The following is a 13,252-nucleotide window of genomic DNA, read 5'->3' as shown; positions in this document are numbered from 1 at the left end:
AAAATGTCTAATCCCAATGTATTCCTCTAGCCACAAGGATTCAGAAAATATATAGTTTGACATATCTAGGAAAACCCTTCCTTGAGTTATAGCCGAAAGGGTCAAAGGTCACGTTTTTGGCACTATGCAGGTCAAAAATATGAAAGTGCTCAGATTTTGCCAAAAGAGGTGTCAAAATATTGTTCGTTTTGATAATTCAAATAAGGATAGGATTGCACCATCTTGGATGTTTCGTTACCTAGGTAACACAGCAAAATAGGTAAATAGGCCTAACTTGACCTATTTTGCTGTTACCAAGCATGCATGTGAAACGTTCGAAAGGTTAACGATCGAGAATTTAAAAGAACAGATTAACTTAATCATGTTTGTCACCCTGTGCATACGTGCGTATATTTATGGCCTTTACAATATTTTCTTATGTTCTTGATTAGGTATGAGGTATATATTAAAATAAAAAAGAGTTATATTAAATGAAATCCTAGTACAAATAAATCGTCTTCATTCAATTGTCTATACTATGTGCATATTGGTGTTCTCTTTAAAGCAAGTAGAAATATAACTTTCAACATGGGAACATGTTGTGAAGTATCTATAATTAGTGAAAAGATATAGCTCAGCGGCCAACAATTTTTTTTCTATAGTAGGCCATATGCGACAAAACAATATTTTCTCTCTGAAATGTCCGTATTTTTACGTGTAAGAAAATTAATCGCATTATCGTGTTCACTCTAGCGTAAAGTTTGGGCCCTATTTGACTCATTGGAACGTTCTAAAGGACCCCCCGTAACTGCCAAGGTAAAAATAATTTATTATGACTAAACATTCTGCACATTTCAAGAGTGTCCAATGTTGAATTTGGAAGAGACAGGCTTTTTAAATAAACATCCAAATTGATGGGTACCAATCATTTCGATATAGGCTAGTCAAATTAAGAAAAATAAGGGTTAACTCACCACTAATTGCACCAGCATCGATTTAATCACCATTCATTTCAGAAAAGCATACCGTAAAACCCCGTCTACAAGCATATATAGTGTTTTTATGAAAGCTAAATTAATTCGAAGCAAGCGTGAATATACCGATACAATAGATTGGTCTTAAAATAATACTTGTTTGTATATGCTTGGATCCGTAATTTATTTGATCAAACTCCATAATGGTGCCTGGATTAATGTAGCTTTCATCAGAAGCACTCTATATGCTTGTAGACGGGGTTTTACGGTTTTTAATAACATATCAAAAGTTTCAAAACATTCAAGTAGTGGAACAGTGCCTAATTTGCATAAATCAAGATTTGTCAAATCTTGTTAATAACCATACCAATGTGTTGTTCTCATCATAAGGATTCAGAATAAGTACAGTTTGACAAACCTCCGACATATAGTTCTTGAGTTGCATGCAAAAAGATCAAAGGTCAAATTATACTTCTACGCTACTCAAATTTGGTACACTAACCGGAGCGCTTTCACCGGGTCAACCGGCGTCTTCAGCGGGTGTTATTGCTCTGAAGATTGTTGTTGCTAGTGATGTTAGTACTAGGACACCTCCGATGACGTCACATATGTTGATGACGTCAAACTTGAAGATGTTCTGCGCAAAGTATTCTGAGGTTTAAAAGCTGTGCTAACACTTGCAGATTTGAAAGCCCTGCGCAGCCGTTCCGAAAGTCCTTCCACGTAAGGTAAGGTGACAAAAATGCCCTTCTTATTGCTATCTTCGTCATTGTCCTTATTTTGTCTTTTCTGTTTTGGACGAGCCCTGAACAATGACCATTCTTAATAGCTGCTCTCGTGTAGCACCTCCTTCATGTGTCTTATCTCCTTAGATCTGTCGTCAGGATCAGTAACAAGTCAGCGATCAAGGAACACGTCGACAGGAGCAAAGGACACATGATTGACTGGGAGAACGTAAAAGTGGTAGAAAGGGAGTCCAAGGACTTCCCTCGCAGGGTCTTGGAAGCAATCCATATTAGAACTAAAAGACCCAGACTGGACCGTGACAAAGGGTTGGACATCGACCCTGTCTGGGACAACCTCCTGACCCCAGGAACCAAGGGGCGGCACAACATCTTCAAGTTTGACGTCATCAACATCTGTGACATCATCGGAGGTGTCCTAGTACTACATCACTAGCAGATGAGGATGGTAGAATAAATACTTTCTCTGCGCGTTGTGACATTCGTCCCCATTGCTCTAAATGGATTGATTCAAAAAGTTATGGTACTTTTTATAAAAGTTATGGTACTTTTTTATAAAAGTATAAATCATGTTAGGTCTAAGGCTGTGCTAACACTTTTCTTTGATGACTTTGACCACAATTTTTTATTTTTTCAAATATCTTAAAAATTCAAGAATCTAAGCTAATTGAACAGCCAGTAGTTCTCTTGTTCGCGAACGCTTTGTGTACAAATAAATAGGGCATGCAATGGAGCAAACTGCAATTTTAAATTGGCATCTTCCTTGGGTTTTTGGATCGTCGTGTCTTTATTGCTTGAACAATTTCAACGAATGAGGCCTTAAATTCGAGCTAAAAGATGCATATATTGCCTGCTGGACATATCTGTCTTTGTTATGATATACAGGGGGTAAACATAACTGATACCTTAATTATTTGGCTTATTGTATGGATGGGCGGAGCCATAGGCGGAGAGCCATACTTTAATTTTGTTTTGCAATATTTGTTCGCACGTTTAAGGGTTTATCTAGCCACTGTGTAGATTGAAAGTTGCAGGGTATATAGTATGTAATCGAATGAAGAAGTAGATAGATTTTCTATAATAATATGTGTTCAGGAAAGGAGATATTTAACAAAAACAAAAACACCCAAGTCCGTCAAATGCACGAATAAGAATACGTGTATAGTATAGGCCTATCCACCATTGGGGAATTGCCGCAGCTGATTAGAGTCGTTCATTTCGTGCGGTACATGATTAGAGTCGTTCATTTCGTGCGGTAAATAGCGGGCAATGGGTGTATTTTTTGTTTGCTTTTGTGCTGCTTTTTGGAAACACTCGCGTTCGCTATAAAGTCGTTAATTTGTTTGCGTTTGTTTGCACAGACCTAGTCTCCTACACAGCCAATTTGTGTCGAGCGATCCAAACAAACATCGTGATAGCCACATACAGTCTGGCCCGAGGCACAGACTATCAAGTGTTTGTTTACCTTCAATAAAATCGATACTGTAGTACAAACATGCTATATACAGGGTGTCCCTGAAAGAATTGTATCGTCAGAAACTTAATTGTTTGGGTATTTTAACGCCACAATTTTGACAAAAAGACGAAATATTAAGATTAAAAATTTAATAACGTGGCATAATCACTGCGCATCATAATTCTTACTTCATTTACTGTATAAAACATACATCTTTTGACTCATTATGACACCAGATTTTTTTTTTTTGAGAAACAAAATCCTTCCAAACTTTACATAGAGCCAAAAATTTACAAGATTAAATTTTATTTTGGCATAACAATTTAGGGAATTTTGTTTTTGTTTGTTAACGTTTGTTTTAATAAGAAATCACTCGGGCACACCATTTCCAACGAAAAATGAAAACTTTAATCTCAACATTTAATTTTGAGCATGGAGAAAGGAAATCATAATTTCCCTCCTGTTTCTCCCCATTTTCCCCTTCTGTTTTTCTTCTCTTTTTTTTCATTTTGCTTTTCACCTTTCCACATTTTTTCTTCTCAGACAACCCTTGTTTACTAAAAGTAATACATTTTTTTAATTAATGACGACACAGCATTCTGCCATCCCTGTCTAGCCCCGCTCCAAAGGTTTGACCTGGTTGTTAAACCGGCGCAGGCCAGATGTCAGAACTGCAAATCAAATACAGCAAGGTAGAGGTTGTAATATCGTGCACATAGCTACATATACCTTACTGTGTATAGTGAACAGAGCACGTGTATTTTGCTCACTGGCAATTGATACAAACAGAAGGTATCAATAAATGGGACAGTATGAATGGATCATTTTCGAAGTTTATGTTGTGATGAAGTTTGGAAGTCAACATGTGCGATGATGCCGAGTATTAGGAACAAACCAAAAGATCAATGACGTCCTATAAACGAGTTTCGTTTAGGGGTGGGGTAAAATACTCGATTACGTTTGTACAAAACCATCGGTCTGAAGAATGTGTCATTATTATTATTATGTCAAAATTTTCAACATTTCATTATTACGTTTCTGGCAGGGAGGGAGGGGGTCGGCTGAGAAATGAAACTAGTTACGTTTATAGGACGTCATCGATCTTTTGGTTTGTTCCTTATAGGGTCTACAGGGGTTTTAACAACATGGTGTATCGCCTAAACTTGGTCAGTTGTATTTGTAGTTGATGTTCTTACAGAGCTGAATAGATTTCAGGGTCATCCAAGGTCACCCAGGGTTCATCTGAGGTCAAATGACTAAAAACTGTCATATGGGCACGAAACTTGGTGGGTATAGTCAACACTTAAAGTAACATTTTGGAAGGTCATTTCGGGGTCATCCGAGGTCACCCAGGGGCATCTGAGGTCAAATTACTAAAACTGTTATATGGGCACGAAACTTGGTGGGTATGGTCAACATTTAGAGTCAAATTATTGGAAGGTCATTTCGGTGTCATCCGAGGTCACCAAGGGGTCATATGATGTCAAATTACTAAAAACTGACATAACAGCATGAAATTTGGTGAGTACAGTCAACATTAAGAGTCAAATGTTTGGAAGGTCATTTTGGGGGTAATCCAAGGTCACTTAGGGGTCATCTGAGGTCAAATGACTAAAATCTGTCGTATGGGCATGAAACTTGGTGGGTACAGTCAACATTGCTAGGAAACTGTCTATACATACAAAAACTTCCAACACACGGCTCGGGTTGTTTTGGTAAAGCAATACCAACACCTGTTGTGAACTCGACACCACGAGGGGATATCCCATATCCCAACCCGTGCTCTGGGCATCTTGTAAAACATAAACATTACACAGCTGTGCGGCCTATTACAGACTTGACATTTAATATGGAATATTTTTCTGTAAAATTCCGAGACAGGTCTGGTAGGGGTCTGCATAAACCGAACGGGCTAAATATTAGTTGGGGTGTGTCGAAAGATAATTTAAATAATTGTTTGACAGAAAATGTACTTTCCATTAGTTTATATTATGACACTCATAATGTAGTGAATTAGCCTAAAATGGCGGATTTAAGGAGACTGAATTTGATTTTTGTTGGGGTAAAATTTCTGCATTTGAGCAACATTATTCTGATATTATAAAATTTATTGAGGTTTGAGGCGATATTTACCGAACCTAAATACCATAAGTGTTCGTCAGAACTGAAATGCACCTGTAATCTACCAGTTTTGAAAGTGGGAGGAGCTTTAAAAATATGGCTCTTAAAAGTGGTACGCACTCAGAAAGTTTGAATAATCCCCTAGGGCCAAATGTTATAAGCTTACTGTACACAAAGAAACAGCGTGGGTTCATTGGACAACCAGTAATCCGCGTAGATGTTTTTTTACCGTAAGTTTATAATATTTGACTCCAGAGGGCCACTCAAACTTTCTGAGCACGTACCACTTTTAAGAGCCCTATTTTTACGCTCCTCCCATGTTAAAAAAATTGGTACATTGCAAGTGTATTTCAGCTGTGATGAATGCCAATTGCTGAGGAAGTTTAAGAAATATCACCTGAAACCCCTATAAATTTGATAATAACAGAACAATTTTGCATAAAGTCCGAAATTGTGTCCTCCACAAAACTCAAATTCAGCTTCCCTAAATCCGCCATTTTAGGCAAATTCGCTACATTATGAGCACCATAATGTAAACTTATGGAAAGCACATTTTCTATCAAACAATTATTTTACACCATCTCGCGACACACCCCAATTGATATTTAGCCCGTGCGGTTCATGCAAACTCCGTCCAGACCAGTCTTGGAATTTTGAGAAAAATATTCCATATTAAATGTCAAGTCTGTACATTTCCATATTATTTCCTTCTTTAATCACCCCACACTCCCCATCCACCATCCAGGCTTCGCCCATACAGGGTTCTGAAAAGAAACTCACATCTAAACACAACCACTACCATACCATCACCCATCAACCTTACACACCAACCGCGTATGCCGAAAACCGCGCAACCCGAGAACCGCTCTAGTTGTATATAATTTCAATTTATTCCCTGTTTAATTGTGCTAGTGTGCGATGCGTGATTCTTCTTTCCCCTGTATATTGATGACAAATGTTTTCTTATTTTTTTTCTCATCCATTTCATTTACAAGCAATATGAAATCACCAAATATTCTATTAAAATCAATCTACAAATTTCTTGAAACTATAGCCAAGTCTAGCTCTGCACCAAATTAACAATAAATGAAAGTAATTTGACGCATATGTTACCATACATCCGGGTTATAAAAACAAAACAAAACGCCCAAAAAACCACCCAAAATTTTGCATTTCATGGCCACCTGCAGGATATAACATTGGCGTAGATCCGGGGGATGGGGATTTCCCCCTAATATTTTGATACGTAGGGATGGTCCATACAAATCATCCCCATTTCCCCAAAAGGCCTACATTTTTTTAAATGTTTTGGGGAAAAAATCCATATCATCACTAGCAAAGGTCAACATTTTCAAATGATGGAAGGCTGTTCCTTTCACCTACGTACACTTTTTAAGTAAATATCATTGGATTGATTAAGTTCACTTCGAGGAATGTCCAAAATTAAAGTTATCACAACACGATAAATCGCATTCATCTATATTTAGAGGGCATACGTTTTGTCTTTTAATTCTAGTTTTAAATATCATCTGTCGTGCGATATGGTATCTTTGATCTAAGTCTATGGAATTATTGTGGCTAATTTTTTGGTCAAATAAACCGATACTGTTAAAAATATCGGTATTTACGCAAGTGATCTGGGTAAAAGGCATTGAAAACATTGTCAGCTAAGAAACGCAAAATTAAAATCACGAACATTAGTATTGTCAACAATAATTATCTACATTTCAACCTAAACCGATTTAAAATATATAAAAAAATTTTCCCCAGCAATCGCACAGAAATAAATGCGGCACTCGAGGACATCTGTAGGAAAGACCGCGAGTCTATAATGGGTATGAAGTTAAAACATCGCAACAATTGTTGTAAAACCTGTTAAAATGATACAGTAATTATTGACTATCATTATTTGTTAATTTGCGATTTTTACTTTTTAAGAAAAATAGATTAAAAATGAAAAACTGGGAGAGAAATCGTCATCTTTAATTCAACATCACTAAAGGAGTCTGCCCAATGAACATGATAAAAAGTGAGCGTGTTACTTGAAACCAGTTTTGGCACACACCTAACTTTTATGTCGTCTGGTCAGACATAAACTTACTGGAGGAAATGTTTTAATCAAGCCACGCCTTTTATGAGATACCATTGCCAAAAGCTTGCCAAGACACTATTTCATCACGAATGGTCAGCCATGTAACTTGAGCAGGGGCCCATTTCACAAAGACTTACAATTGATCTTACGATTGATTTAATAGGGGATTACGTGTGGTAAATCAATCGTAAGATCAATCTTAAGTCTTTGTGAAACGGCCCCCAGAAGCAATGAGGAAACAGTGTAACAACTGGCAAAAATTGGACATTTCATTCTGCTAAAATATACAGGTTACGTCTATACCTAAAATATTTGTCTGAATTGAACATCGTATTCTAATGACCATTTGTGTAAAGGATCTAGTTGGTAAAACGCATTAAGGAAATATATCCTCTGATACTTTATCATCGTTGTGTGTTGATGTGACGTATCAGAGGATACAACATTTAATGTGTTAAGAATAAGAAGCACTATCTCGTAAGCTCCATTTGGCTGGTCACAAGATGCTTCTAGAATAACTCCATAGGGTGATCGTCTTTCGTAAATAAATACATGCTGATTCAGACTAACTACTGTAGTTAATGTACCAAACACTACTGGAGGCTGTAGATGCCATTGCCTAGTGGTAGTAGACCGATTGGATGGCGAACAGATACATACTCTACCCTCGACGCCTTCATCACGGCATTCATCATACACGCCATATATAGATGTCCGTTCGTAGTGGGCGAGAACCAGTGACGGACCATCTTGTGAACTTGAAGTTACTTGTACAGCTACGAAGAAAATCTCGTCTTTTTCTGGAGTAGGTAACTTTCCTGGTAAGTGCAGATTCATTTCTATTGCCGTAGTATTCTGTGCAAGAAAATATCATAGTTTATATATCATGTTAGTTAAATATGCTGTATTTTACGTTAAAAATATATTGCAAAATGTCGTCTGTCTAGGCTGTGTAATATGTAAGGTAAAGGGCGATGGCCCACTTCCAGAAATAACATGAACAAGTGTCTTATTCATTCCTGGCTAGTGGAAAAAGTTCACTTTGGTGACCACTCTCTGGCTAGTAAGGTTTGACGATTGATTCGACTTCTATGGACCATTTAGAAAAAAATAGCCACCATGTCCCTCGCGAAAATCCCGGCATTTTTCGCTAGAGGCCAAAATCCAAAATGGCGGCCACCACCATTTTGAAAAATTAAGTTTTGAACCAGAGCACCTATAATCATGCACAAAGACACGTTTTCGGATATGTCGAGTACAAGGATTCCGATTCTGACATTAGTTTGACATTACGGCATCATTTTCACCCAGAAATCCAAGATGGTGGCCGGCACCATCTTGAAAAATTTAGTTTTGAACAAGAGGACCTTAAATCGTGTACAATGACACTTTTTGGATAAGTCGACCACAAGGATTTCAAATTTGACATTACTTTGACATTACGAACTCATATTTACCCAGAAATCCAAGATGGTGGCCGCCGGCGCCATCTTGAAAAAATAAGTTTTGAACCAGATTACCTAAAATCGTGTACAAAGACACTTTTTCCGGTAAGTCGACCCCAAGAAATCCGAATCTGACATTAATTTGACGTTACAAAATAATTTTTGCCCAGAAATCCAAGATGGCCCCCATTTGGTAGAGCATAAATGTGATTTTTGAATGAAAGCAGAAGCATAAATGTGTCGTTTCCGCCTTATCTGGGGTTCATGTCCCTTATATGTGGTTAAAACTGCCTTATCTTGGGTTTACATCCCTTATCTAGGGATAAGGCGCCTTACCTGTGGTTTAGACGGCCTTATCCTGGGTTTACGTTCCTTACCTGTGGCTAAGATGCCTTAACCTTAGCATATCGCAATCTAAACCCAGATAAGGCATCTAAACCCCAGATAATGCGCCGTAACCCCAGATAAGAGACGTAGACCGTCGATAAAGCAGTCCAACCCCCAAATAAGGCGCTTTAACCCTAAATGAGGAACATAAACCTAAGATAAGGCATCTAAACCCCACATAAGGTGCCCAAACTCTAGATACGGGTCGTTAACCCCAGATAAGGGTCGTAAACCTCAGATAAGACATCTAAACCCAAGATAAGGCGCCTTAACCCCAGATAAGAGACGTAAACTCAGATATGACAGTTTAAACCCCGATAAGGCGCCGTAACCCCAGATAAGGGACGTACACCTCAGATAAACCAGTCCCAACCCCAAATAAGGTGCCTTAACCATAAATAAGGAACATGAACCTAATATAAGAGAAGTAAACCCCAGACCGGCGCCTTATCTGGGGTTTAGACTGCCATATCTGAGTTTACGTCTCTTATCTGGGGTTAAGGCGCCTTATCTTGGGTTAAGATGCCTTGTCTGAGGTTTACGACCTTTATCTGGGGTTAACAACCCTTATCTAGAGTTAAGGCACCTTATGTGGGGTTTAGATGCCTTTTCTGGGGTTTATGTTCCTTATTTAGGGTTAAGGCGCCTTATTTAGGGTTTAGACTGCTTTATCTGGGGTCTACGTTGCTTATCTGGGGTTACGGTGCATCATCTGGGGTTTATATGCCTTATCTGGGTTTAGATTGCGATATGCTAAGGTTAAGGCATCTTAGCCACAGGTAAGGAACGTAAACCCAGGATAAGGCCGTCTAAACCACAGGTAAGGCGCCTTATCCCTAGATAAGGGATGTAAACCCAAGATAAGGCAGTTTAAACCCCATATAAGGGACATGAACCCCAGATAAGGCGGAAATGACACATTTATGCTTCTGCTTTCATTCAAAAATCACATTTACGCTCTACCAAATGGGGGCCATCTTGGATTTCTGGGCAAAAATTATTTTGTAACGTCAAATTAATGTCAGATTCGGATTTCTTGGGGTCGACTTACCGGAAAAAGTGTCTTTGTACACGATTTTAGGTAATCTGGTTCAAAACTTATTTTTTTCAAGATGGCGCCGGCGGCCACCATCTTGGATTTCTGGGTAAATATGAGTTCGTAATGTCAAAGTAATGTCAAATTTGAAATCCTTGTGGTCGACTTATCCAAAAAAGTGTCTTTGTACACGATTTAAGGTCCTCTTGTTCAAAACCAAATTTTTCAAGATGGTGCCGGCCACCATCTTGGATTTCTGGGTGAAAATGATGCCGTAATGTCAAACTAATGTCAGAATCGGAATCCTTGTACTCGACATATCCGAAAAAGTGTCTTTGTGCATGATTATAGGTGCTCTGGTTCAAAACTTAATTTTTCAAAATGGTGGTGGCCGCCATTTTGGAGTTTGGCCTCTAGCAAAATTTGTCTGGATTTTCGCGAGGGACATGGTGGCTATTTTTTTCTAAATGGTCCATAGAAGTCGAATCAATCGTCAAACCTTACTAGCCAGAGAGTGGTCACCAAAGTGAACTTTTTCCCCTAACTAGAGCATGTAGCAGTTGCTTTCAGATCCAGACGGGTTTCCGATAGACGGGGTTTTGCTGGTTCATTTCTTTGACCCAATGCTGAATGCAATAAATTATGGCAGATATTTTTCAGATTTTCCAGATTATGGGCAAATGATAATAATTACGAGTCCTAATACTGGATATCCTTACCAGTATTTTTGTTTACAGACTAGAAAAAAGTTTGGCAAATCCTATATTGTTTTCGGATTATGGGGTCAACATGGACTTTTTACTTTGAAAACTCGCAGTAACCTTGGTCGATACCTTTCCTGAAGAAAGCAAAAGATGTTTAAAATAATTAAAATATTAACCTGCATGCTAAAATTTGTTGATAGATCCCAATTTGAAAATCAGTTCATGTAGATCTCTAAGAAAAAGATGGGAAAGTTCAGCATATTATACTACTGCGGGACGGAATGTTTCATTACTCTCTTGTAGAGCCTACAACAATTAAATGTAAAAGTGCATACGTCGATTAATGCCCTTACGCCATTTTAAGGATCCTTACCGTCCCTATTTTATCCCTGGAAATTTTCTGGGAGGAATTTTCCCCTTGGCTCTCCCTGGCTACGCCCCTAAAATAAGCCCAAAGAACGAGCAAATTTTCCAAGCACTCTCAACTTGAATGACCAACACTAATCATAATCACTTAAGATGACTGTATTCATGTCTATCATATCATTTGACCTTCGAGATTTTTGGTAAAAGTGCTTAAGGTTAGTAACTATTTTAAACTGTTGCGATTTGGTAGTTCACATTATCTTGCGAATTGTAATGAGCTTTGACAAAAATTGCATTGCTCATTTCATAGCGAGTGTATAGAAGAATTCAAATATCACAGATATACTTTTATAGGTCTTGTGGTTCTTGAGTTATCTTATAAAGAGGCCTGGAACAACAACACTTTTGTAAAACGCACATAACTCATTAACAACAATAAATCAAGCAAGTTTTCAAAGTGTATGATTTGTAGAATGAACTTTTGCTAAACATCAAAGTGTTATTTTTCAATAATATATTAATTTAGATATTGAAAATCGATATTTTGGCTGCTTCGACCAACAACATATTGCGTCTACCCTTAAACTGTCATACGCTAAAGCATAATTAGATGAAGTCTTAAATGCCGAAAGGTTTCCCAATACTTTTTGTTTTCTTTTTGTTTTCCTTAGATTGGTAAGGTTTCTTTAAATGTACAGCAACTATGGTTACTTACCTGGTCATAATATTCCATCACGTTATCAATCCATTTTCCAACTAGTCGTTCACATGAACCAAATCCAGATCCACTTTCTTTGTTCGCAGAAACAAATTGGTCTTGGAGGATGTTGTTGATCTCTCCCAAAGCAAAATCTGCCAGTACTTTTACTCTGGTGTCATTTGACATCATATGACTCGTGCGACCTTCTGATGAGCAGATACATTTGCTACCTTCTAAACCTATTCCCAAACTACTGCAAGATCTCTTAGGATCAATTGGATGAAATAGTCCGTTGGGATGTGTGTCGTATTGCTTGTCAATTTCAAAAATAGAATTATCATCATCAGGTGAAAAAGTGAATAGAGTTTGTCTCAAATCTACAATATCAATCAGCCTGTCCTGGTTTAACCTCAAAGATTCCATTTTGTCTTTTCCCAGCTTTTCTTCTAAGTTCTTTGAAGCATGAATGAAACAAACCGGATGACCCAATTCAACTTTGCCTTCAGCCGTCTCTAAAAACTTTCCGTATCTCAGTCCATGATCTCCAAACATGAAAGTAAATGTATTGGTCTGGTTGTTAAGGAAGTTAATAAAGTTTGCCAAACTTTCATCTAAAGTTTGAATTCGGAGTCCACTATATTCGTGGCCTATGTTGAGATCTAAGTAGTTAAAAAACGGTCTTTTACATGTCGTTAATTGCTTCTGTAACGATTCCAGATATGCGAGCAGATAGTCAGCATGATATTTTCCATTATAACATATCGCTTTTCCTTCGCCTTGATAAGGAGCTAAAAGCTTGTTGCTTTTCAAAACCTCACAATTTGCTGTAGTTAATGCTATTTGGTTAACACCTTTCAATTTCAACTTTTCAAGCAGGTTTTTCCAAGCCTTAGAAGTGTTTTTCTCTTCTTTGTTTATACCAAGAAATCTGCCCATTCCTGCTTTTCGAAATTCTTTCATGGAATTTTGCCAACAAAGATCATCAATCCATGAAACGTAGTATCCGCCATTGTGGAACAAGTTAAATATTTTACCGATACCTGTCTTATTTTTGGATTTTAGGTCTTTTAACAAATCTTTTCCTAATGTAAACATAATAGTATTATTATAAGTTCCTCCCCTTATAGATTGCATCAGGTCATAATTAAACACGTGAGCAAGTTTATTTTCCTTGGTATTTTGTAAAGTTTTGACAGATTTTGGTAAAGATCTAAAGAAATGACTATGTGATGTTGAATCTAGCCAGATG

The 13,252-nt window shown here is 37.7% G+C and overlaps 1 protein-coding gene across 1 annotated transcript; it reads right to left on the bottom strand.

Annotated features, from left to right (window-relative positions):
• Positions 1-7,242: 7,242 nt before the first annotated feature.
• On the bottom strand, positions 7,243-13,147 carry LOC140142612 (uncharacterized). The gene is made up of 2 exons (XM_072164612.1): positions 12,019-13,147; positions 7,243-8,220 (listed from the first exon to the last, which is right to left on the bottom strand). The coding sequence occupies exons 1-2, from the start codon at positions 13,135-13,137 to the stop codon at positions 7,669-7,671; spliced, it is 1,671 nt and encodes a 556-aa protein (XP_072020713.1). The 5' UTR covers positions 13,138-13,147; the 3' UTR covers positions 7,243-7,668.
• Between the last annotated feature and the right edge of the window lie 105 nt (positions 13,148-13,252).

The sequence above is a fragment of the Amphiura filiformis genome, chromosome 20 (genome assembly GCF_039555335.1).
Source record: "Amphiura filiformis chromosome 20, Afil_fr2py, whole genome shotgun sequence".
NCBI classification, from domain to species: domain Eukaryota; kingdom Metazoa; phylum Echinodermata; class Ophiuroidea; order Amphilepidida; family Amphiuridae; genus Amphiura; species Amphiura filiformis.
The sequence above is the reverse complement of the archived record's forward strand: the minus strand, read 5'-3'. Positions and strand labels throughout refer to the sequence as shown.